The 26383-nt window shown below is 44.2% G+C and overlaps 2 protein-coding genes across 3 annotated transcripts in view; one reads left to right on the top strand and one right to left on the bottom strand.

Moving 5' to 3' along the window:
• The window catches only part of LOC109397635 (RNA-binding protein MEX3B), a 223401-nt gene that overhangs the window by 72316 nt on the left and 124702 nt on the right, over window positions 1–26383 (bottom strand). For both annotated transcript variants that reach the window (XM_062845140.1, XM_029880410.2), the window contains exons 2-3: window positions 20552–20943; window positions 5801–6562 (exon numbers count right to left, since the gene is read on the bottom strand). The gene's annotated coding sequence lies outside the window, so the exon portion shown is untranslated. The remainder of the gene's footprint in view (window positions 1–5800; window positions 6563–20551; window positions 20944–26383) is intronic.
• LOC134288894 (uncharacterized) lies at window positions 13555–14110 on the top strand. The gene is made up of 3 exons (XM_062854825.1): window positions 13555–13686; window positions 13730–13852; window positions 13904–14110. The coding sequence occupies exons 1-3, from the start codon at window positions 13555–13557 to the stop codon at window positions 14108–14110; spliced, it is 462 nt and encodes a 153-aa protein (XP_062710809.1).

The raw sequence follows: 26383 nt of genomic DNA, 5'->3' as shown, positions 1-26383 counted from the left end.
CTTGTCAGGATTCTGGGAGAATCCTTGTCAGGATTCTGGGAGAATCCTTGTCAGGATTCTGGGAGAATCCTTGTCAGGATTCTGGGAGAATCCTTGTCAGGATTCTGGGAGAATCCTTGTCAGGATTCTGAGAGAATCCTTGTCAGGATTCTGGGAGAATCCTTGTCAGGATTCTGGGAGAATCCTTGTCAGGATTCTGGGAGAATCCTTGTCAGGATTCTGGGAGAATCCTTGTCAGGATTCTGGGAGAATCCTTGTCAGGATTCTGGGAGAATCCTTGTCAGGATTCTGGGAGAATCCTTGTCAGGATTCTGGGAGAATCCTTGTCAGGATTCTGGGAGAATCCTTGTCAGGATTCTGGGAGAATCCTTGTCAGGATTCTGGGAGAATCCTTGTCAGGATTCTGAGAGAATCCTTGTCAGGATTCTGAGAGAATCCTTGTCAGGATTCTGGGAGAATCCTTGTCAGGATTCTGGGAGAATCCTTCTCAGGATTCTGAGAGAATCCTTCTCAGGATTCTGAGAGAATCCTTCTCAGGATTCTGAGAGAATCCTTCTCAGGATTCTGAGAGAATCCTTCTCAGGATTCTGAGAGAATCCTTCTCAGGATTCTGAGAGAATCCTTCTCAGGATTCTGAGAGAATCCTTCTCAGGATTCTGAGAGAATCCTTCTCAGGATTCTGAGAGAATCCTTCTCAGGATTCTGAGAGAATCCTTCTCAGGATTCTGAGAGAATCCTTCTCAGGATTCTGAGAGAATCCTTCTCAGGATTCTGAGAGAATCCTTCTCAGGATTCTGAGAGAATCCTTCTCAGGATTCTGAGAGAATCCTTCTCAGGATTCTGAGAGAATCCTTCTCAGGATTCTGAGAGAATCCTTCTCAGGATTCTGAGAGAATCCTTCTCAGGATTCTGAGAGAATCCTTCTCAGGATTCTGAGAGAATCCTTCTCAGGATTCTGAGAGAATTCTTCTCAGGATTCTGAGAGAATCCTTCTCAGGATTCTGAGAGAACCCTTCTCAGGATTCTGAGAGAATCCTTCTCAGGATTCTGAGAGAACCCTTCTCAGGATTCTGAGAGAATCCTTCTCAGGATTCTGAGAGAATTCTTCTCAGGATACGGAGAGAATCCTTCTCAGGATACGGAGAGAATCCTTCTCAGGATTCGGAGAGAATCCTTCTCAGGATTCGGAGAGAATCCTTCTCAGGATTCGGAGAGAATCCTTCTCAGGATTCGGAGAGAATCCTTCTCAGGATTCGGAGAGAATCCTTCTCAGGATTCGGAGAGAATCCTTCTCAGGATTCGGAGAGAATCCTTCTCAGGATTCGGAGAGAATCCTTCTCAGGATTCGGAGAGAATCCTTCTCAGGATTCGGAGAGAATCCTTCTCAGGATTCGGAGAGAATCCTTCTCAGGATTCGGAGAGAATCCTTCTCAGGATTCGGAGAGAATCCTTCTCAGGATTCGGAGAGAATCCTTCTCAGGATTCGGAGAGAATCCTTCTCAGGATTCGGAGAGAATCCTTCTCAGGATTCGGAGAGAATCCTTCTCAGGATTCGGAGAGAATCCTTCTCAGGATTCGGAGAGAATCCTTCTCAGGATTCGGAGAGAATCCTTCTCAGGATTCGGAGAGAATCCTTCTCAGGATTCGGAGAGAATCCTTCTCAGGATTCGGAGAGAATCCTTCTCAGGATTCGGAGAGAATCCTTCTCAGGATTCGGAGAGAATCCTTCTCAGGATTCGGAGAGAATCCTTCTCAGGATTCGGAGAGAATCCTTCTCAGGATTCGGAGAGAATCCTTCTCAGGATTCGGAGAGAATCCTTCTCAGGATTCGGAGAGAATCCTTCTCAGGATTCGGAGAGAATCCTTCTCAGGATTCGGAGAGAATCCTTCTCAGGATTCGGAGAGAATCCTTCTCAGGATTCGGAGAGAATCCTTCTCAGGATTCGGAGAGAATCCTTCTCAGGATTCGGAGAGAATCCTTCTCAGGATTCGGAGAGAATCCTTCTCAGGATTCGGAGAGAATCCTTCTCAGGATTCGGAGAGAATCCTTCTCAGGATTCGGAGAGAATCCTTCTCAGGATTCGGAGAGAATCCTTCTCAGGATTCGGAGAGAATCCTTCTCAGGATTCGGAGAGAATCCTTCTCAGGATTCGGAGAGAATCCTTCTCAGGATTCGGAGAGAATCCTTCTCAGGATTCGGAGAGAATCCTTCTCAGGATTCGGAGAGAATCCTTCTCAGGATTCGGAGAGAATCCTTCTCAGGATTCGGAGAGAATCCTTCTCAGGATTCGGAGAGAATCATTCTCAGGATTCGGAGAGAATCCTTCTCAGGATTCGGAGAGAATCCTCCGCAGGATTCGGAGAGAATCCTCCGCAGGATTCGGAGAGAATCCTTCTCAGGATTCGGAGAGAATCCTTCTCAGGATTCGGAGAGAATCCTTCTCAGGATTCGGAGAGAATCCTTCTCAGGATTCGGAGAGAATCCTTCTCAGGATTCGGAGAGAATCCTTCTCAGGATTCGGAGAGAATCCTTCTCAGGATTCGGAGAGAATCCTTCTCAGGATTCGGAGAGAATCCTTCTCAGGATTCGGAGAGAATCCTTCTCAGGATTCGGAGAGAATCCTTCTCAGGATTCGGATAGAATCCTTCTCAGGATTCGGAGATAATCTTTCTCAGGATTAGGAGAGAATCCTTCTCAGGATTCGGAGAGAATCCTTCTCAGGATTCGGAGAGAATTCTTCTCAGGATTGTGAGAGAATCCTTTTAGGGATTCTGAGAGAATCCTTCTCAGGATTCTGAAAGAATCCTTCTCAGGATTCTTAAAGAATCCTTCTTAGGATTCTGAGAGTATCCTTCTGAAGGAATTCTGAGGGAATCCCTCTTAGGATTCTGAGTGAATCCCTTTTCAGGATTCGGAGAGAATCTTTCTCAGGATTTGGAGAAAATCCTTCTCAGGATTCGGAGAGAATCCTTCTCAGATTTCGGAGAGAAACTTTCTCAGGATTCGGAGTGAACCCTTCTCAGGATTCGGAGAGAATCCTTCTCAGGATACGGAGAGAATCCTTCTCAGGATTCAAAGAGAATCCTTCTCAGGATTCGGAGAGAATCCTTCTCAGGATTCGGAGAGAATCCTTCTCAGGATTCGGATAGAATTCTTCTCAGATTTCGGAGAGAATCTTTCTCAGGATTCGGAGAGAACCCTTCTCAGGATTCGGAGAGAATCCTTCTCAGATTTCGGAGAGAATCTCTCTCAGGATTCGGAGAGAACCCTTCTCAGGATTCGGAGAGAATCCTTCTCAGGATTGAGAGAGAATCCTTCTCAGGATTGGGAGAGAATCCTTCTCAGGATTCGGAGAAAATCCTTCTCAGGATTCGGAGAGAATCCTTCTTAGGATTCGGAGGGAATCCTTCTCAGAATTCGGAGAGAATCCTTCTCAGGATTCGGAGAGAATCCTTCTCAGGATTCGGAGAGAATCCTTCTCAGGATTCGGAGAGAATCCTTCTCAGGATTCGGAGAGAATCCTTCTCAGGATTCGGAGAGAATCCTTCTCAGGATTCGGAGATAATCCTTCTCAGGATTCGGAGAGAATCCTTCTCAGGATTCGGAGAGAATCCTTCTCAGGATTCGGAGAGAATCCTTCTCAGGATTCGGAGAGAATCCTTCTCAGGATTCGGAGAGAATCCTTCTCAGGATTCAGAGAGAATCCTTCTCAGGATTCGGAGAGAATCCTTCTCAGGATTCGGAGAGAATCCTTCTCAGGATTCGGAGAGAATTCTTCTCAGAATTGTGAAAGAATCCTTGTCAGGATTCTGCGAGAATCCTTGTCAGGATTCTGCGAGAATCCTTGTCAGGATTCTGCGAGAATCCTTGTCAGGATTCTGAGAGAATCCTTGTCAGGATTCTGAGAGAATCCTTCTCAGGATTCTGAGAGAATCCTTCTCAGGATTCTGAGAGAATCCTTCTCAGGATTCTGAGAGAATCCTTCTCAGGATTCTGAGAGAATCCTTCTCAGGATTCTGAGAGAATCCTTCTCAGGATTCTGAGAGAATCCTTCTCAGGATTCTGAGAGAATTCTTGTCAGGATTCTGAGAGAATCCTTGTCAGGATTCTGAGAGAATCCTTGTCAGGATTCTGAGAGAATCCTTGCCAGGATTCTGAGAGAATCCTTGCCAGGATTCTGAGAGAATCCTTGCCAGGATTCTGAGAGAATCCTTGTCAGGATTCCGAAAGAATCCTTGTCAGGATTCCGAGAGAATCCTTGTCGAGGTTCCGAGAGAATCCTTGTCAGGATTTCGAGAGAATATTTGTCAGGATTTCGAGAGAATCCTTATCATGGTATATGTGACTCGTTTCTCCGAGCCTTCTATCGAATTCACATCTGGGATCCCTGGGTACATGTCAGTTTACCGACTTGTCGCGAATATCGGTTATTGCGGGGCGTGTGGATTCTTTCTTCATGTTTTTGTTTGCATTTTGTTTCATTTTATGTGTAGTAGAAGCATGCCGCATGCTGCACAGTCGGCGTAAATCAGTAAAAGCAAAACAGCAAGGTTCGCTTGCCGGCCGGCTGCCGCATTGCCTATAACGACAGGCGACGACTGTTTCTATAGATACCAACCGAACGTCAACCAACTACTAGACTTGCGAGTGTCTCTAAATACCTACTAAAACCATCAGCGTGGTCGTCGTTGTCATGGCATGCTTGAGCTTGATGCACATTCTCGACTCTTCGTCTGCTGCTCTACCATCCCTGCCAAACGCGTTGCGTTGCGATTTTCGTTTTGTGTCTTGGATTGTGCTAATTTTAACGGCGGGTCCAAAACATCTGACAAAATGTCATTCTAATTGCATCTTCTGCGTGCATGCGTGAATGCTGCAAGCAAAAGTTGGGCCTTGCCTTTTAAACGCTCGCTTGGTTTGGATTCCGGGTTTGTTTACTGAGCGGATGAGTATCTAATTTTCTTTTTTTGCAACGAAATTAGTTTTTTTTATTATTTAGCAAAAATGTTTTTATTTTCTATTTTTTTACATATATTTATATATATTTTCGTATGAAAATTTTCCAATCGAAAATTTCTACTAGAGATTCTTTTGGAATGATCTACTCCATTAAGAAGTTCATTGCTATACTTGTTAAATTCAATTGTTAAATTCTTTTGGAATGATCTACTCCATTAAGAAGTTCATTGCTATACTTGTTAAATTCAATTTTTATATTGAATATAATCTATCATATAAAAAAGTTGTGCAATCAAAACTAAAAACATTTTAAAAAAATCCGTTGAAAAAAATAGAAAATTAGATACACATCTTCTCAGCAACTTTCACAATTTCAAATAATTTCTTTAATTTTTATGGAAACTTGAATTTGTTTCAAAGTTTTTGCGTTCTTAACACGTTGTTCAGAAATTTTTCAAATATAATATATCTCTTTCACATTTGATAATTCATCTTTAGCAATTTCAATATGAATATTTTTTTTACAAAGAAAGTAATTCGACACCAAAAAAATAAAAATAAAAATAAAAAGAAAACAAAAAATATATAAATTGTACAGATTGAAAAAAAATTATGTTACAAATCATTAGGATTAATAATTCTTTGATGACAAACGCGAACCAGGGTTGAACCCTTTCTATCAGGGCTTACCACTTAATTGATAAATAGACAAAAAATAAAAAAAAAAATTGACGCTAATAACTGCTCTGCTATTGCCACTACAAATTATCGAAAATTGATTTTAAAAAGCCGCACTTGGTATATTCATATAAACAAAAAGGGGTGCATTAGTTGACTTACCGTTTCCGTTGCGATGGGAAAACTTTTCTCGCACTCGCACCAGTTCTTCCGGCTCCGAAATTTCACAGAGCTAAGGTATTCCGTCCGCACCCAACAACGAAAGGGCTGAACGATGGCGATGGCAATTGGCGATGGGCGAGGGTTAGTGTGGGTAAAGGGGGGTAGTAAGTTCGTGGGGTTCTAGTAGTAGTTGATGTTTTCCTGTTTCCTTCTCCTGTTTTCTCGTTGGTTGGTAATCCCTGTTGTTGCCTCTGTGTTTACACTTTTGCACGCTGATGCTACTTGTTGTTGTCGTCGTCGACGATTTGGTTGGTTCTCACGGAGGAGAGTTCAAGGAAGATCTCTAAACGTGCGCGCCCGCGATGCGATGATGATTCGGTTTGCTTTTATTCCTGTATATTCTGGTCTTCTTGGTTCGCGCCCGATCTTTGCCTTGTTTTATTAATTGGTATGTGCGTGTTACTTTGGGGCTCTTGCCGTGAGTGTGTAAAAAAGTCTAACCTTTTAGAAGTATAATGTGTGGTTGCTGATTTTGCTACCTTTTTGCTTCCTCTACGAAGAAATTGCGGTTGCGAGTTAAATTTGACTAAGTTCGGGTTAAATATTTGCCTAGAGATTGTTGTTTGATTAGACTTGTTACAAAAATCGCATACGCTCTCGATTGACAATCTATGCGAGAAAGTAATTTCTACTAATTACGATGAAAGTATGTGTTCGAATGGTTTACGTCCAAAAATGCAGTTGATTTTTATGATTTACGAGCTGAAAAAGAAGAAACAGGAAATGAAAGAGTTAAATGACGATTTTAGGTCTAGTCAAAAAGTAGTAGTACAATCTTCGAATACAAAGAAGCTCCAGAAGTTCTTCACGCCATATGAAAAGGATATCATTAAAACATTAAAATCAGAAATTCAAATTTATTTTACCAATTTAGGATGATAGTGTGTTATAATACACAGAACACCTAGATTAAGACGAAGAATGTAAAAATTAATTGAGATACTAATATCTAAAGATTATTAAAAAAAATCAGAAGTACAGTACGTCTTACAGGGCTTCTCAGAAGTTACTTTTAAGGGCTATTAAGTAGAATATGTTAAAACAGATGTTAACAGATATAAGTATCTTTCTTTGTCTCTAGATGCTTGTGTAACACATACAATTATCTAAAGATAAATTGGTTAACTTCAAATTCAGCTACAATTCGCTTTAATGAAACTACGCCAATGGGGGCAGCAGGGATTATTGTCCCGGGGCCTGAAGAAGCCTCCCCCCCCCGCTTGTGAGCCAGCTGCGTAGTCGCCAGCTAAGAATAGGACAACTAACCCCAATTCAAGGTGTCAAGCGACCCGTGCTGAAGAATGAGTGATCGAGGGGGTGAAAAACATGCTCTCAGTCTCTAGGGTTCCATGACATTTACCCGAAAACCATTTACCCGAATGCGACATTCACCCGAATGCGACATTTACCCGTATACGAGACTTACCCGGAAAATGAAAAAAAGATGGACTTGGTCCATATGATTTTGTCAATAATAAATATGTTAAGGCCCGGTGTCAGTCAGCTGGCTTTCCTTAGACCTAAAAATCATCAAGTACTCTGGTGGAGGACTAACTGGCGATCAAAATGCAATTTTATTCAGAGGATTTTTTATATATGTTGTTCTTGTTCGGATTCACCCTATTGGCCCGAAAGCTAACCCGAATCATTCAGAAGATCGCCCAAAAAGTGTTCACTGGGGACAATTTATCAGAAGTAGATGAAACTTAAATAGTAAGAAAAGGGTAATCCTTGGAGTAATCTGTAACAACGTTGTGTTTCATGAACAAGAAAGGTTTGCGAAAAGGTAAGAAGCAAATACAAGCATTTGAGAAAACTGTGACGAAGGAGAAGCTGCAGATTCAAACAATTTGCCTGATATTCAGTGTGCATATAGGATGGCCGAAGACGATGTACGTGTCTATTCAAATATGGACCCTGGAGTGCTGAATAAGCTTATCTAACTGGACATTTTTGAAACTAAGGTGATCTTTTGAAAGTTGCTTGAACATTTGCAGTTGACGCTGACCGCAAATCATATTGCAATAATTATTTTCCCTTCTTTTTATCATTGGCTGTTCTTTGAAGCAGTAAAATGCTGTTGCAATATAGGTTTTGATTTTTTTATTTGAGAATTTCCCTTCTTTCAAGCTATGGCTGTTCTTTAGAAGTGATTATAGAAGCCATAAGTTTTATTATTATTATCTTTATTAACGAGATTTTCAGCCCATGGCTGGTTCATCTCGGATCCATTGTAAGGGGCCATAAGTAGTTTAATCTGAAATGTTCCCTTCTTTCAAGTGTGCAGTCTCAATTTTCAACCAAATGAGCTCAAATTTTTGGGAGAAGGCATAGAATCTGGTCTTACAAATCGAATAAGCGCTGTGGAGCAAAAATGATTTTTTGAACCACGCTAATAATTATACCCAGTGCCGGATTAAGGCTTCGGGGGGCCCGGGGCAAACCCTATAAAAAGGGCCCCCAGAAATAATATTTTGTATTCAATGTTGTGTACTTTTCATTTATTTTTCATTTTTTTTTTTTGATGAATTTCAAGCCGAACATTACGTCCTTTAAAAAGTATACATTTTCTCCAATGCAACCTTCTTAAATATCGACAGATTATTTGAACAAATGAAAACATGTTACGAACATTTATTTTAATATTTTTGATAAAATGTCAAGATACCGTATTCAGGAAGAGTAGTGAAAACAATTTAATCAAACATTGTTCCTAAATATAAAAAGTAAGTTACCAAAACTGCCCTGAATTCCCCGAACATCTCAATTTTAAGCCCTTTAAAACATTTTCTACTGAATTCCACAAGAACTTACAAAGGCATTTAAAACACTCGCGTATACCAAATTTAAAAAAATACCTGATTATTAAATACTGTAATACCTCTTAAGGTATGAATTTGCTACATCCAAGTATTAAAATTGACCCCTCAAAATAGTCATTCTGGGAAATACACTTCAAATGCAAAATATTTTTGCACCAAAAATGTATAAAACATTGGATTTTCAAGTGAAAATTCGGATTATGAAATAATATGGTACTCTTAAAATCCAATTATAACTACTCTAGGGCATGTGTTAAGTGAGGGCCCTGATTTTTTTGAGCTGAACATATCGGGAAAATCTTCAGATTTCAAGATTCTTGGAACTTTTTTAAGATGATTTAGATGATAAGAAAAATTACAATGCATCTGAGAAAATCGGCTTTATTTTGAACCTTCATGCATTTTGTATGGGATAAAAAATTAATGAAAAACTATAAAGCTCTTTTACTCAAATGTGGAGTTTTATCACTTACGCCCCTTTGCTTCTAACACCCTCAAATATAATCGTCTATTGAAGTGCATTTTATATGATTTTGTTGAAGAAAATATATAGTGCTTCAGGATTCTTGGGCCCCCTAATCGGGGGGCCCGGGGCACTTGCCCCCTTTGCCCCCCCCCTTAAATCCGGGCCTGATTATACCCCCACAATGTTCGTTCTCATCATAATTCATTTGGTTCCGAATACTTGCCCCAGGTCTTGTCAACTAGCTGGCTTTCTGATGAGTGAAAATGACCGAGAAAACTTCCAGCCATTCGGCCAAACATCATTTAGGCCGAAAGTCATGAGGATGAATGCTTAATTATCACCAAGCAGTTTGGGTTAAAGTGAGCCGTTCTTAGCATAACTGAACATTCGACTATGATGACTTTTTTATTACGAAGCTATTACATTTTCTCAACACAGGCTGCCTTGAGCTACTTATATACACTTATATACACGGTCACAAACTGGCAGCCATACTGCAAGCTTTCCCCACTTTTTTAATATTTGCCTTTTTTTTAATAGACTATTCTTTTGAATTCGCAGTGTCCAACCGTGTACTGTTGCTGAATTGGTCGGTCAAACTGCTAATATCTTCCTTCTTTTCATTAGAGGATACTTTTTCGAGTTAGAATGTTAGAATTGCAGACAAACTACTAACTCCATGGGAGATTTGTCCATCTTGGAATAATGGCCTATTCAGGGTTATGATTTTCAGGTCTTGGCATTTGGGTAATGGGGTAGAGTTTCTTTTACAAAAATAGTGCCCAAGTAACCATTAGCACTATATTTCGCCTTGTCAGCCTTATAGGGCTATTATACGGCCAATATACAGCAGATCTGTTGTACACTACGATTGTATTAGTACGGAAGGCGGATAAAAGTGTCATATGGTTACTTGGTTGTTACCCTCACTGAGTTGTTTGGTGGCCAAACTATTACCAATCCTTCGGAGATTTTTCCTTCGTCTCTTCAAAGGCTGTTCTTTCGAGTTTTACTACTGCATATTTTATTGGCGTTCTAACTACGTATATGAGTTTTGTCCTTCTTTCGATTATAGGATGTTCTTTTAAATTACATTCTTACAGGATTACCTGGATTCTAAATCTACTTCTTAGATTGTTTCCTTCTTTTAATAACAGGATGTTCTGCTTGGTGAACAATCATCAAACTTTTCTATCAACGATTTTTTTTTCTAATGATATGTTGATTTTACTAGGGCTGTTATTTAATCCATTCGGTCTAATGACCATTCGACCTTCAAACAGAGATTTCCCCTTCTATATATCATAAACTGTTTTTTGCTTGTCGAAAGAACAGCTTATGAATCGAAGAAGGGTTAATCTCTAGAGAGAATGCTAACAGCGTTAACACAAACAATAGTAAGCTGCAGTGATTAGTTTTATTCAGATATTTGCCCTGTGAATTCTTATCGCGCATCATTTCAGAGAAAATTTAATAAAATGTGTTCTTGAGGAACTTGACATTCAAAATGCTTGTCTGAGCCGCAATACAAAAAATACGTGAAATTATTACATTGAACAAAATAAATGAACTTTATTCACAAAAACATGATTCGTGCAGAGTAAAACACTATTCGGATAAATGTCGCATTCGGGTGAATGTTGCATTCGGGTAAATGCCGCATTCGGGTGTTTGGCATTCGGGTATATGTTACATTCGGATAAATGGTTTTCGGGTGAATGTTATAAACCGTCTCTAGTAGCAACAACCATCACACTCTAACATTACTTTCGCTTCCAACTGACTGCAAGGACTTGGCCGGTATTGATCCAAAATGCATGAGCTGCTTAAATTGTACTTTGAAAATAAGTGGAGTGTCTCAGTCCCTTGTTCAGTTGCCTCCTCGCTCTCAGTGCACCAGTTCAGATCAATCACGGAGGAGCAACCATTGACATGTGTACAGTCAGTCTATGCTAAGCTAAGTACAATTAAATAGCTACGCTGATACGAAGCCGAATCCTCGAAATGTAAAAAATCATACTTCAAGTAGCTCCTGATAACGGATCCGAGCAGGCCGTGATAAAATGCAAGTCAACGATGGCGGCCAAGCACGACCATGATGAACTCTTGGAAACTATGGTAGCCGCAGAACTCGTAAAGTTAGAGATGCCGAAGTCTACCCAGACGGAGGCTTTCGCATACTCGGATTAGTACTCCGGACGCGATTGCTCATGACAAGCAATCGCAGAAGCGCGTAAGCCGTGTCAGCCCTCAGATGAGAAGCATACCAAGGCTAGGGGTTCTTAACCCCGAAAGTCATTAGTAATGCCGGTAAGTTGGACCTCTGCCAGGCGTCCCGGAAAGCTGTGAAAGGTGGGCTTGAAAAGACAGGTCCATCCCAGATCGAAGGAAACAGGAGTTGTGACCATTGATAGCTTCTCGACCTCCAACGGTTTGTGGCGGGCTAGGGAAAGGACGCCTCCGGACGTGTCGGAGGCAAGCAGAAGTTCATCCCGGTCGAGCTCAACGATACAACAGTCCAGCTTCAGCACGACTCGGCGTCCGACATTACTATAATTTCCGAAGACACTTGGATCAGCATCGGACAGCCACCCACTCAACCGACGGAGGAATTCGCAAATTCCACTCCAATTTGTCGATTTCACACTCTCGCCAGTATTTGTAAAGTCTAGCTTTTGTAATTAAGTAAAACCTCAACCTTCTCACCGAGTTCCAAACCGAGATCACCATTAGGAATGTGACCAAAACCAGTCGCATTTTCGTCTCGGACAGTGCTGAACTCAACGTTCTTGGAACCGAGACTATGGATCTATTCAATCTGCGGTCTGTGCCGATCAGGGCCCTACATTTTCAATTTCAATTGAAATTTTCAGGCGAAGTTTGTAAACAATGCTTTCAATCGTCAATGGAAACAAGGCGCCGTCGTCGTCGCTCAGCCCGACTGTCATCGTCACCGATGAACCGACGCTGCTGCGTCGTCGCAGATGCCACTTTGTTTCGCACTCACAAGCTCACGCACGCTCGTTCGACTTCGAATGAATTTCTCTGTTATTACTCATTTAATGAGTGTAACAACCGTCAAATCTGTGTAATGTTAATGTATGCTATGCATATTTTACTGAAATAGTTTAATACCCATAAAAATATTAAGCAAACATACATTTTAGACAATTTGAAAATTTCAATTGAATCCCAATCGGTGTGAAAATGAGCCGCCACCCGTCGTTGCGTCGAAGAAAGTGACAATAAGGGCGGATGAAGCGAAGCGCATGCATGTTGTTTTGAATGTTCCCGTCGTCGGCGTCCGTCCGATGCTGATGGGTGCTCACTTTCAGCGTCATGTTTTGGTTTCGACGATGTAGGCCCCTGGTGCCGATCAGCAGATTGGTCAACGTCGTACACTAACGTTTCGACCAACAACCCGCTGAATACGTGAATCAACTCAAGCAACACTTCCCGGAGGTTTTTCGCAGCACGCTGGGTAGGTGCACGTCCTTCCTGAAGTGATCCGTAGCGTACGCTGCGCTTCCCAAGGTACATGAAGAACTCGAAAGGCTCCAGAACAACGGTATTATTTCTCCGGTTCGACTGGGAAGCTCCAATAGTTGAACGACGACGCGCTACAATGTGACCGCTACCCACTGCCTTATCCTGACGACCTCTTTACGGAACTTGTCGGAGCACATTACTTCACACACCTCGACTTGTCTGTCGCTTACCTGCAGGTCGAGGAGGAATCGCGGAAGCTACTCAGTACTCACGGTTAACACCCCCCGTTACCTATTCCAGTACAGGTTGCACTCGATTATCCGGAGTCAGGCTCTGGCGCTTCCCAAAATCTTGCAAACGGAATGCTATAAGAAGCTGAAATTTTGACTGATCAATAATTGAAGTTGGTTTGACAAAAAGTTAAAATTTCAGCTCCGTAGAGCATTCCATTCCCCAGATATATGTTTGAGAAGTATCAGATCCCGACTCCGGATAATCGAGTCCGACCTGTACAACCAATTACCCCCCCGAAGAGTCAATTCGCCACCCTATGCTTTCCAGCGCATCATCGACAGCATTCCTGAAGTCAAGCCTTATCTGGAGAAGGAACACTGCCGCAATCTCTACGCTGTTCTTAAGCGTGTACATTAGTATGGTTACGTCTAGAAAAGTGTCGTTTCGCACTCTCCCAGATTGAGTTCTTCGGACATATCGTGGACAAAGATGGCATTCGCCCGGACTCTTCCAAAACCGATGCCAAGATGGAATCTCCGAAAGACCTTCAGCAGCTCCGTTCCTACCTCGGTACCCTACCTAGTAGTTAACATATGGTTGATTCGTGAAGCAGATGAAGAAGCTCCAGGTCCCTTGGACAACCTGCCCAAGAAAGATGCCTGCTGGGATTGGACCGACGAACGATGAATGCAAGTAATCCTTCGAATAGTTTAAGGCTCACCCACTATGACCCATCCGAGGAGATCATCGTGGCAGCAGATGTATCGAAGTACGGCCTTGGCGCAGTTATCATGCAGCGGTTCCCGACCGGTGAAGTGAAGGCAATCGCTCATGCCTCTCACTCACTGAACCCGGCAGAGATGCCACTACGGACATGTGGAAAAGGAAGCATTGGCCCTGATTTTCGCTGCCACTTGCTTTCTCAAGATGCTGTACGGACGTCACTCTCTCCTGCAGACCGATCAACAACCGCGCCTCAAGGTTTTTGGATCCTAGATTGGTACTCCTGTTTACACCGCGAACCGATTGCAGCGTTTGGCCTTGACTCTCCTGCTGTATGATTTCGACATCAAGCACGTTTCAACGACAAACTTCGGCTATGCGGGTTTCCTTTTGTGGACGATGTCATCGCAACGAAGGCCGGATGAAGATTACGTGATAGCCGTCGTATACGTCGAATCTGAAGCAAAAGCGATTCTCGAAGAAACCCTCAGCAACGCACCAGATCATTGTGGCTGAAACACGAAAGGACCCAGTTATAGCAAGTGGTGAACTTCCTTAAGGAGGGTTGGCTTGCAAGAAGAGATGGACTTCAAGTTTGTCGACGACTGCATCATGTTCGGCGATCGAATCGTCGATTCCCTTCATGTTTCGCAAGCGGATTGTTCGACAATTACATCGTGGACACTCAGGAATTGACCGGATGAAGTCTCTGGCCCGAAGCTACATCTACTGTCCGAATGTGGATGACGACGTGACGCAGTTCGTTCGACAGTGCGCAGCGTGCGCTGGAGCAGCAAAGTGTCCAACGAAAGCAAACCAGAAGTCGTGGCCCAATCGGACAACGGCACGCAATTCACCAGCGTGCAGTTTCAACAGTATTGCCGTGTAAATGGTATCACCCACCTCCGCACTGCTCCCTATCATTTCGCAGCGGAACGATTCGTTGACTTCCTCAAGCGTGGTCTCAAGAAGCTGAGCAAGGCGGAAGGCTTACCCATACTGGAGCACCTGTAGACATTCCTTTCAGTGTATCGCTCAACTCCAAATCGAAGCACACCGTAATCGACGAGTCCTGCAGAAGCCTTCTTCGGAAGACCAGTACGCACGACTTTGGATCTCTTGAAGAAGCCTGCTCCTGAAGCCCCAGGTACCAAGCACCTCAAGCAGAATGAACAGTTCAATCGCCGGCATGGAGCAATCAAGCGCGACTTTGAAGAAGATGACCTGGTGTACGTTGACCAACATTTCTGGAATACCAAGTCATGGATGCCAGTCCGAGTAATCGAACGGAAAGGTTCTGTTCATTAACTTGTGTCGATGGAAAACAACGGAAGACCGAAGCTGATGGTTAGAGCGCATGTCCACCAAATGCGCCCTGGCTACGATACCGTCGTTCCGGAACCAACGACGCTGCATGGGAGGTCTTGTGAGGAAGTACGCATTCCAATCGCTGCAACGGTACCGGCTGATGTAGAAGGGCAGCCTGGTATGACTGAATCCCTAGTTCCTGTTGCCACCCCGCCGCCGGTCTTGCAAGGAGCTGCAGGTCCGGTACTAAATGAAGATGATGAAGAAGCTACATACGCTCCACAGCTGGTGCCTTCGGAACCAGTAGGAGAATTTCTGCGACGTTCTGTGCGGGAATCAAGAATTCCAAGATGGCTGATGTCGTATATTCTAAAAGGGGGAGATGTAGCAGGCCTTGTCTGATATTGATAATAGTAGGGGGCCGGGAATCTAAAATTATATAAAATGTCATGAAGTAGCCAACCACCAATCAACTAAGAAGTTATAAACTCTAGCTCCTAGCGACTGGTTTTATTTCCTTGGTTACGGCTATAACAACATAACCCAAGCGCTCAAGAGTGTCAGGGAGCAACCTACAAGTATCTCACGCAAGGGCTCTCACCTTGGAAGCGAATCTGAAGGTTAAAAACCTTGACGAGATCAGTGTTGCGAAAGAGCTCGTTACAACACTGCGGCAACAGTGCGAGATGAAGGTGGCCTTTTTCAGCCGTGCGGCTACGGATAGGTCTGACGAGGACATTAGTGGCCTTAGTACAACTACCTGTGGTGGATGCTAACGAGCCTGTTAAAGTAGGGAAGCTCAAGGTTATCTGGTCGGTATGCCAATTGACCATACACGACCCACCGGAGGCTTGCTGCAGGTGTCTGGAACCAGGAAACAAGACATGGGACTACAAAGACCCTGTTAGGAGCAAGCTGTGTAAGCGATGCGGACGTGAAAGTCATGTTAGGATTTGTTCTGGGAAATCCGCGAACAGCAAGCACCTAACGGGAGGCCCATGGTTCTCAGGCGTCAGAAGAGCTACAGCTGACAAGTCACAGTGCAGGTAATGCAGTTGAGCCTGAACGACTGTGACGCAGGAAGAAGGCCGGTGGTAATAGCAGGTGACTTCAATACCTGGGCGGTAATAGAACGGGGAGGCCGTTTTATGAACCAGAACGGGGTCAGATTTTGCTAGAGACACTGACCATGCAAGATGTTGACCTGGCTAATGTCGGTATCAAAAATACCTTTATGTGCATAGAAGCCGAGTCGATCATCGACGATAGTTTTTGTAGTGCTGGTCTAACAAGTAGTTCGAACTGGAGAGTACATGATGGCTACACTCACAGCGACCACCTTGCGGTTCGCTACAGTATCGACTACAATAATAGCAGACAGCGGATAGAAGAAGAGGCGGCTAGGCCAAGGCCAAGCCCTCGCAGGTGGAAGACATCAGACTACGACGAAGGGGTATTTAGGGAAGCGCTCAGCCGTGAGCGAAACCTACCAGGTTTAGACGGGAACGAGCTGCTAGCGGTGCTCTCGCGTACGTGCGATGCGACCAAGCCTAGGTGAGTCCACCCTAGAAATGGGAGGCCACCGGCTTACTGGTGGACCGACGCGATTGCGGACCTGCGCCGCACCTGCCAACGGGCTAGGCAGCCGATACAGCGAGCTCGATCTGAGGAAGAGCGAAATGAATGGCGGGAGGTGTTCGCCGCTGCAAAAGCCGTGCTAAAGACTGAGATAAGGGCAAACAAATAGGCCTGCTTCGAGAAGTCCCTGTCAGAATGCCAATGCAAACCCGTGGGGTGATACCTACTGGATCGTTATGGCCAAGACGAGAGGCGTGATGGCTCCTACAGAGCAATCTCCAGAGATGTTGGAGGGGATCATTGGAGGACTTTTTCCGCGTCATGATCCTAGTCCTTGGCCTCCTTTCGTAGGACAGCCGGGGACTGGGGCTGGCGATGAGGAAAGGGTCACCGATGTGGAACTTGCGGGGATAGCTAAGTCCCTTAGCGTAGGTAAGGCCCCGGGTCCGGACGGAACCTGGCATTAAAAGTAGCTATTGCAGTAGCTCCCGAGATGTTCAGGTCTGCTATGCAGAAATGCCTGGACGAGGGAGTTTTCCCAGAAGTATGGAAGAGGCAGAGCCTGGTACTATTGCCAAAGGCGGGGAAACCACCCGTAAACCCGTCGGCATATAGACCAATATGCTTGATTGACACGGCGGGGAAGGTGCTCGAAAAGATCATCCTCAATAGAATGTTGCGGTTCACCGAGGGCGAAAATGGTCTTTCGATTAACCAGTACGGCTTCCGGAAGGGGAGGTCTACCATAGACGCGATTTTGTCGGTTACAAAAACCGCCGAGAAAGCACTCGAGCCTAAGAGGAGGGGAATTCGTTTCTGTGCGGTAGTGACTCTGGATGTTAGGAATGCGTTTAATAACGACAGCTGGTCTGCTATTGCCGATGCGCTCTTGTGTCTGGGGATACCGCCCAAGTAACAATTTTAATTTTATCAAAGTTTTTTAGCGATTCAAAAATCCTCAACATAAAACCATTGATGCCGACTTGAAAATGCTCTCGAGTTCTTGTATGCCTCAATAAGCCCACGTTCTGGCTAGTTGGCCCAGTCTTATTAGGGTCTACAGGACTTCGTATGCAAACTGGCTTAGGATTTCGGGTTGTATCATAGTTTTATCAACCTTCTAAATAAAACCATTTTCTGACTTGTCAAATAATTGTTTTGATTATTTTTTACTCTCAAGGTTCGATCGTCAGAATAAGTTGTGCTTGGTTGTTTATCCAGGCATCAATTGGAAAGATGCAGATATGGAATTCAGACTTGTTTTCCTATTTAATACGTGTCAGGAGACATACCACGGAAAATTTGTGGTGAATGTGACTGTGATAATGACAAAAACTAAGTGCGCCACACAAACTATGCATAATTTGGAAGTTGAATGCACTTAATTTACTCGGTGAAATTGGGTGCAAAAAAGGTTTTTTCAACACAGCGGAGTTTAAAAGACATTATGTATTTTTTCTGACAAAATAAAATGACGGAAACGTGTTGTGTTGATCTTAAGCTGTACGTGAAATCATAAAATTGAGTAATGATTTTTCTGTATTTACAAAAATTATCCCGGCTAGGCGACATATTTTTCTGATAAAACTCTGTGTTCCTGATGATTCCTCCAATAGGGCTAACCCTCCTGAGGTGGTCATAACTGAGCTCATGATAGAACTAGCGGTTTTATCACAGCATTTTTTGGTTTATGTTACGGCCACGAAATCTTCTGTTGGTTTTATGCATTGCCTCACAGTTTTGTGTATTTGTTTACAAAAAAAAAAAAACTCTCCGACAACAACCGCAAATGCAAGTTCTATTGAAATGGCATATAATTAGTAATAAAACCAATTCATGACCACTAGCAAGTCTTTAAATCACGATGTTTATAGCAGAAGTTATATGATAGTTTTATGGAACGCCAAAGGTTCAAAGTGAAAAACTATCACATAAAACTAATTTAGAACAACTAGCTTTTTCACATGCTCGTATAAAACCAGGATAAAGCATGAATAAACCTTCAAGGCATGCTGATTGTTACTTGGGCGGGGTACCTGTACGATTCTCGAAAGCTACTTTCAGAATCGCGTACTAGTTTACGACACGGAGGTGGGCCGGAAATGCTATTACATAACCTCAGAAGTCCCACAAGGTTCCATTCTGGGTCCGGTGTTATGGAATGTCATGTACGACTAGGTGTTGAGGTTAGAGTACTCAGTGGGAGTGGAGATTGTCGGATTTGCCGACGACATTACGTTCGAAGTCGCTGGTGAAACGATCGAGAAGGTGAAGTTGACTACCGACCACTCGATCCAAGTTGTGGCGGTGTGGATGCGGTCCAGGAAACTGGAGCTGGCTCACCACAAGACTGAGATGACGATTGTTAACAACAGATCAGCAAGCGGAGATCAGTGTAGGTGAGTGCACTATCCTGTCAAACACTTGGACGTGATGTAAAAGAGCCTCCACAGCTATTGCGGCACTGTTTCGGATGATGTCCAATAACTCTGTGGTGTACGCCAGAAGGCGCAAGCTTCTGATAGTGTTGCTACGTCCATACTTAGGTATGGCGGCCCTGCGTGGGGCACCGCGTTAAGTACTGAATGCTACCGACGGAAGCTGTAAAGTACTTACAGGCTTATGTGCCTGCGGGTTGCGCGTACCGTACCGTGTCACACGACGCTCTCTGCGTCATTACTGGTATGGTGCCTATCAGCATTCTTATCAGTGAGGACATGGAGTGCTTCGAAATGCGCGGCACAAGAGGCATACGCAGGACTGTCAGGATGACCTCTATCGTCAAATGGCAGCGCGCGTGGGACAGTTCCACCAAAGGAAGGTGGACCCATAGGTTGATACCGAGGGTAGATAGTTGGATTAATAGGCGCCATGGGGAAGTTACATTCCACCTGACACAGGTCCTTTCAGGTAATGGTTGCTTCCGACAGTATCTACACCGTTTTGGGCATGCGGATTCTCCCGAATGCCCTACTTGTGCTGGTTTAGAGGAAACGGCGGAACACGTTTTGTTCTTGTACCCGCGTTTTCGCACAATGCGTGACCGTATGCTTGCTACATGCGGAGAGGACACAGCTCCGGACAATTTGGTTCAGAAGATATGTAGGGATGAGCTTGGCTGGAACGCCGCTTCAACGGCTATCACCCATATCGTCTGGGAGCTACAGAAGAGGTGGCGCGTGGACTCGGAGAATGGCTAGTTCAGATGCGGTACAAGAGGTGGTCCAGGGGTTCGGAGCCGGCTTCGTAGGTCATACCGGTGCCCTGCGGTCGAGATCGACCCTTACAGCGATTAAGTGGCCACAGAGAAGAAGTTCCGGTAGCGTTGTTGTCGTGGCGTCGGCCGGGGCAGGGTGATACCATTGCCTTGAACAGGTCAGATCCGGTTGCACGTAGACATCAGTTCTTGATGTCTACAAAACAGATAGGCGCGGACGTGAGGTCAACCATGCCCGCCTTTCGAGGACAAAGGGAATGGTACGGACCACTTGGGAAACTGGCCAAGCGCCAGCATGCTTTCGTGGTGGATTTCCAAAGCGAGTCATCGATGTTCGTTGCAGCAGGCTACGCAGCTAACCTTGAGGGTGCAATGTGCACTAGTCCCTCTCTGAAGCAATGCCTTCTTGATGGTTTCTGAGACCCGAAGGATTTGGCGACCATGGGAATGTTGTTCAGTGGGTCGAGGAGAAAGTAGTTCTGGCATTTACTTTTGTTGTAGAAAACGGTCTTAACCCCACACTACCCGGACCTTCCTGTTCGGGTGTCTGTTGAGCAGATTTTCCCCTCATGTTTTAGAAGGGAAAAAAGTCAGCCCTAACGGGCGTACCGCGAAGTTATGGAAAAGAGAAAATAAGGTTTTAGTGCGTCGACCTCCACATAACCCGAGGACCCACCTCTTGGGTATCTGATTAGCAAATATCCTCATCCAATAAAAAAGAAAAAAAAAATTTGGCCAGATCTCCAACAATCTTCCTTCCAAAATGTCAAAGTAATTTATGGACAGGCCCTAAACTAGTGTTGGCTTGTAATTCGTCATGTTTTTTTTTCCTAGTCAATAACTTGAGTACTTACCTTAGAAAACTACGTCTGAAATTTTGCTAATTTGAAATTCCTTCTTGCATTCGTTCGTTTTGATTCCGGGGATGCCTCCAACTGCCAGTACGTTTTTACGATGTTTTCCAGTCAAACTTTTGTTATAGATTAGATATTAATGATGATTTTATTTTCGATAACCTACAACTGTTTCGTGGGATCCAGCTCTGAATTGTGTGCCGAAATCCGTGTTTCTTCTACTGTGCACCTTGCTAAAAAAATGGAGCAGACCGCGTCGTCCGAGTCCTTTATTGCTTTTGTGGTATTAACGTTTCAGAAACGTTCAATGAAATGCTGCGACTTTTGAAACCTTGTCCGATAATTGCATGATGCGATGCGATGAGTAGTGGGTATGGTAGTTGGTGCGTCGTCTGGAAAGAATCGAAAGAAAAGAATAATTTTTAGATTCAGAGTGAGATTAGATCGGTAGGATCGAGAAAAAAAACGCAGAGAAGGAACCTTGAAATCCAACCATCATCAAAGCGAGGCAAAGTCTCACATTCGAACCCAATTATGCGCGCGCGTGAAGAAGCCAGCCGGCAGTCTGCGATCTTGCGAATAACTTTGAATTTTGTTCGTCTCTTGCTTGCTGGTCAATCGCGCGCAGTACGGTGCTGTTGTCCATCGTCGCGAGCGACGACGGTGGTCAAGGACATGCCGGACAACAACGGCAACACAATGAACAGGTAAATCAAAGCGGAAAGGTATAAAATTAAAACATTGTGTAACGTAGGTTTGGGTGATATTGGTGCTTTTCCTTGGTGGTCAATCGACTATTTTTTCTTATTCGTATGCAGAAGGTCCTCGGTTCAATCCTTGGCTCGTCCCTTTCCGTATACGCTGGAACCTCTTTGGGCCTGTCCATAAACTACGTAGACTCTTAGGGGACGGGGGGCCTGGCCAAAGTCTACGCTCCACACAAATTTCGAAAATTTTGTATGGACAAAAGTATACGAGGGGGGGGGGGAGGTTCGATTATGACCAAAACTAGTCTACGTAGTTTATGGACAGCACCTTTGTATACCATTGCCTGGGAGTGCAAACATTTTAAAGGGCATAAGGGAATTTTGTGTATAAATTAAGTCAAGGCTTTAACCTTCCGGCACTCGCGTGGTTGGCAGCCACCGTTACCATCACGCTATATAAAAAGCGAGATTTTTCAACGTGTTGTACAAAACGCAACAGCGCGATCGCTCGAGGTTAATGAGTCTGTTCTCTGTGGTTCAAGGCATTTCACGACTCCCTGCACCTCCCTTGAATCTATTCAAACTCCCCTGGAACACACGTGGAACACTTTTTGACTCTCTAAAATGCTCTTGAGGCCTCCGGGTACCCTTCTGAGACCCCCTAGGACACCATAAAACGCCCACGAGACCCTCTGAAGTGCACTACAGACCCTGGAACTTCTTTGACGCCCCATGGGGACCTCTGAATCGCTCTTGTAGCCCCTAAATCGCTTCTGAAGCCCCCTGGGACCCAATAACATCCCAAGCAACACACTTGTCACCGAAGAGTCACGGCGGCGCAGGTTTTTGTTGCACAGAAGTTACTATGACTTAATTCTAGCAAGTAAGTATTTATTTGTTAGAAGTAAGTCACAGTGACTTCTGCGCAACATAAACCTGCGCCGCCGTGACTCTTCGGTGACAAGTGTGTTACTTGGGATGCCGCTGAGACCATTGAAGCGCTCCTAAAAACGTTTGGGACCCCACGAAACAATCCTGGAACCCCCCCCCCCCAAAACGTCCCATAAATTCCAAGGGACCCCTTTGAACGTCCCTAAGCCTACTGGAGCCTCTTGAGACCCCCTGAAACCCCCTGGAGCCCCCTGATACCCACTGAGACGCCCTTGAGACCCCCATAAATGCCCTTGAGATTATTAGTTCTATGGTGAAACTAGTGCTTTCACACCGTATATATAACAGTTAGAATACGGCGTCCTTGGTAAAAATTGTAGGAAAAAAACTAATCTACAAGTTTGCCGAACATGACATTTTTTGTTATTGACAAATAAGTAAAACGAGTTCCAGGTGACCGAAAACATCCTTGAACATGAGTGCCCCAAAAAAGCCCCTGATACCCTTATAGAGTTCCTTTGGAATCCCCAGAATCCACTTGAAGCGACCATGATGCCCCTCTCTGGGTTCTCGAGAACAATACAACAGGTAGGTACGACTGGTACTAGAAAACGCGTAGCAACGTAGCAAGCAAGGTGCATCGATCAAATGGAGGACGATTTGCAGGCTCTTCGCAGAGTGTGTAGCAGGAGACGTACATCCATGGACTGAGTCGAATGGAGAAGACTCCTTCGGACAGCAGAGGACACTCAGGCCTTAGTCTGACCAGTTGAGGTATGATGAAATTAAGCCAGAAGAATAGATGACATGCTTTCAAATATTTTTCTTAATTGAAACAACATAAGTCATCAAGTTGATATAACTTTCGTTGTTGTCGTATTAATTAAACATTTGCGTTTGAAGTAACCCATGTACGGAAGTGGTTTAACAAATCCACGAATCTTCATCCGCTTGGGTCCACGTTTATTCCACCCCAGTCGCAAGCAAATGAGCCTCTCTCAGTAACATTATTACCTTACCGAGTGTCGATGGGGTTATTGCTAATCGGTCGGCGGTACCAGTCAGTCAGTCAGTCAGTCAGCCCAGTGGTAAAGCTTCTTTTTCGCCACCTTGAGACTCTCCATCTCCAATGAGCATCACAAAGCACCACCGCGTGCGCTCCAGTCGGAGTCAGTGGCACTGATGATGGAGCCGCTCCGTGTTCGCCGACGACCCATCCAACAGTGGCCTTGAACATTTGCGCGCAGCCGCGTACCTGACTCTGACTGTGCGCCTCTGCTGAGTGAGCCTTCTTCTGAGAGGCTAGATGGATCGAGCCAGTTCTTCAGTACTGAAGCCTGCCGGCAGGTATGCCGGTCGTCGTCGTCTATCGCCACCGCCGCTGGTTGAGTTGATTGTACCCCTCTTTGCTTACCAACCAACCAACCAACCAACCAGCCAGTCCGCCAATACCCGATGTGCAAAAGAACGACACAGCAGCAGCGGCCGGCGACGGCCGGCTTTGAGAGCGAGGTGATCAAACTTATCAACCAACAACGTCTTCATTTCTGACGATGATGATGGTGATGGTTTGATGGTTCTCGATCTCAACAACAACCTGCTGCGGGGCCACAGCCGCCGTCTCCATCGCCGACGGGGAGCAAAACTTATGGGGTTGAGATTTGCGAGGTCTGAATGTGCGCACGCGCGTTGCTTCGTTTCGCAATAGATTTTGGTTCTTTCTAGTTTCTTGCTCTGTTGATTTCGTAGCACACAATTTGCTGAGAAGGCTCGCCGCATCATCCATCCGATCGCCACCGCACAGTGGTCCAAAAGTATTATTCTAAACATAGTTTAACCATGCGAAGGCTTACCTTACAAATATAGAATTCAATTTTACAGGTAATTGTCGACATAATTGACATTTTGATTTCATATCAATTTAGGGTAGAAATCTACTTCGTCATATGCGCTAATTTCCGTCCCACCAGACAGCAAGTAGCCTATAATTACAGATGGTTCATCTTACTTTTGCCAATACCTCATAAAATGGAAGCAAAAAAACCTGATTAATCCACCTAGCGGTGATGGCGCCTTTCTCGTGTTTTCGAAAACCCATTTTAACAGAACTCAAGTGATATGTATGTGATGAATATCGCACTTTTATACGTTTAATAAAACTCTATTTCATGTCACCGGAGCCATAAACTCCATTAAACAGCTACAAACTTGAATATGGTGATTCAATCTTGGATTTTAGACCGCCATATTAGATATTCTGGTCGACATTTTTGGACTCTGGATAACTTCTTCAAACCAAATATACCCATTATTATATGGGTATATTTGGTTTGAAGCCCAAAACTCCATCAAACAGCCGCCATATTGAATTTAGAGCCTCCATCTTGGATTTTAAAACACCATCTTGGATATTCTGGTCGCCATGTTTGGACTCTGACATATTACCCATTCCAAATATATCCATATTGGATGGTTTTAGAGCCTGAAACTCCATTAAACCGCCACAAACTTGAATATGGAGCCTCCATCTTGGATATTGTGGACGCCATGTTTGGACTCCGGACATCTTCCCCATTCTAAATATACTCATATAGCATGGTTTCAGAGCATAAAACTCCATTAAACCGCCGCCATCTTGAATTTTGGACCACCATCTTGGATATTCTGGTCGCCTTGTTTGGACTCCGGACATCTTCCCCATTCCAAATATACTCATATAGCATGGTTTCAGAGCCTCAAACTCCATTAAACAGCCGCCATCTTGAATTTTTGGCCGCCATTTTGAGTTTTAGACCGCCACCTTGAATATTATTGTCGTCATTTTTGGACTCCGGACAACTTCCCGAAACCAAATTCACCCATATTGCATGGTTTCAGAGCCTACAGCTCCATTAAACAGCCGCCATCTTGAATTTGGAACCACCATATTCGGATTTGAACCACCACCATCTTGGATATTCTGGTCGCCAGTTTTGGACTCCGGACATCTTGTCCATATCAGATATACCCATATAGCATTTCGAATTTTGGGCCACCATCTTGAATATTAGGTCGCCATCTTGAATTTTAATCCGAAATCGTGGAATTTCTGGTCTCCAGTGTTGACTTCCGCACAAAATTTGTCAATCATGCCCTGATCATGCTAAAGGTTACAAAAATCGGTGTAGTTTGTGTGATCATTGCACAACTTATCGGAACAATCTATTCCTAGCCATTTTATCGAACTGCAGTAGCATCATTTGGCATATTCCACTACAGAATGCGACAGCATCATACTAACAACTTTGTCCGATGCTGCCGAGGGGAAGGAATTGAAATATAACTCAAAGGGAAAGTCACTCAAGGGGAATGTCACTAATCTCTGGCCATACCCTACAGTTTGATGTGTCGCATGATGGGACTTGGTTCAGTTTTATATACGGCCACTGAAATGGCCATAACTTCGGAACGCCTTGGCCGATCCGGTCCATTTTTGATAGCAAACAATGTGGTAAAATTCCGCTTCTATTCGAGCTATAATTCGTAAAATTGGCCAATGGGAAGTGCCTTGAAAGTGAGCAAATTTGTTTTGCGCACAGACATACATACATTCACACATACAGACATCTTCTCAAATCGTCAAACTGAGTTAATTGGTAGATGTGACTTGACCCTCCGAGCCTTCTATGGAATATTCGTATTTAAATGAACATATAGCCTTTCAGTGCACTTTGGTGTACGAGAAGGGCAAACATGTACATATACTGTCAATAATCAGCCTTTTTACATATGTATTTTTCCTTCAGAACATTCTCAAAAGTTAGGTACTGAGAAATATAACCTTAAAAATGTTCACATTAAAAATAAATCTAAAATGAGTTAACATCACACTTTTTGATCCATTGTGCACCGACGCGGAGGCTCGGAGTGGCGCGGAAGCGCCATAAATAGAGTGATTTTTGTTTTTACTATTTTTACCTATTCCACCACCACACGGACCGGAAGACATTATAATTTTTGCGCACAAACGATGTTCTATGGGGCGATGATGTGTATTTCTCGCTCTCGCTGGCCACGCTTGCTGCTGTTGCCATTCTTGCGATGAAGGTGATGTTGATGATGATGGGGTGTATTCACTTGTGGCCTGGCCAGGAGGATTCCCCGAGAAGCCAGCCACCAAGCGGCGCGAGTTGAGCCGGTGAGTGGTGCGTAGCGAAAGACCTCACTTAGGGGTTGATGGCTTCTTGTTGTTTTG

The sequence above is a fragment of the Aedes albopictus genome, chromosome 1, assembly GCF_035046485.1.
Source record: "Aedes albopictus strain Foshan chromosome 1, AalbF5, whole genome shotgun sequence".
Taxonomy (NCBI): domain Eukaryota; kingdom Metazoa; phylum Arthropoda; class Insecta; order Diptera; family Culicidae; genus Aedes; species Aedes albopictus.
Note: the sequence above shows the minus strand (reverse complement) of the source record. Positions and strands in the feature narration are given on the sequence as shown.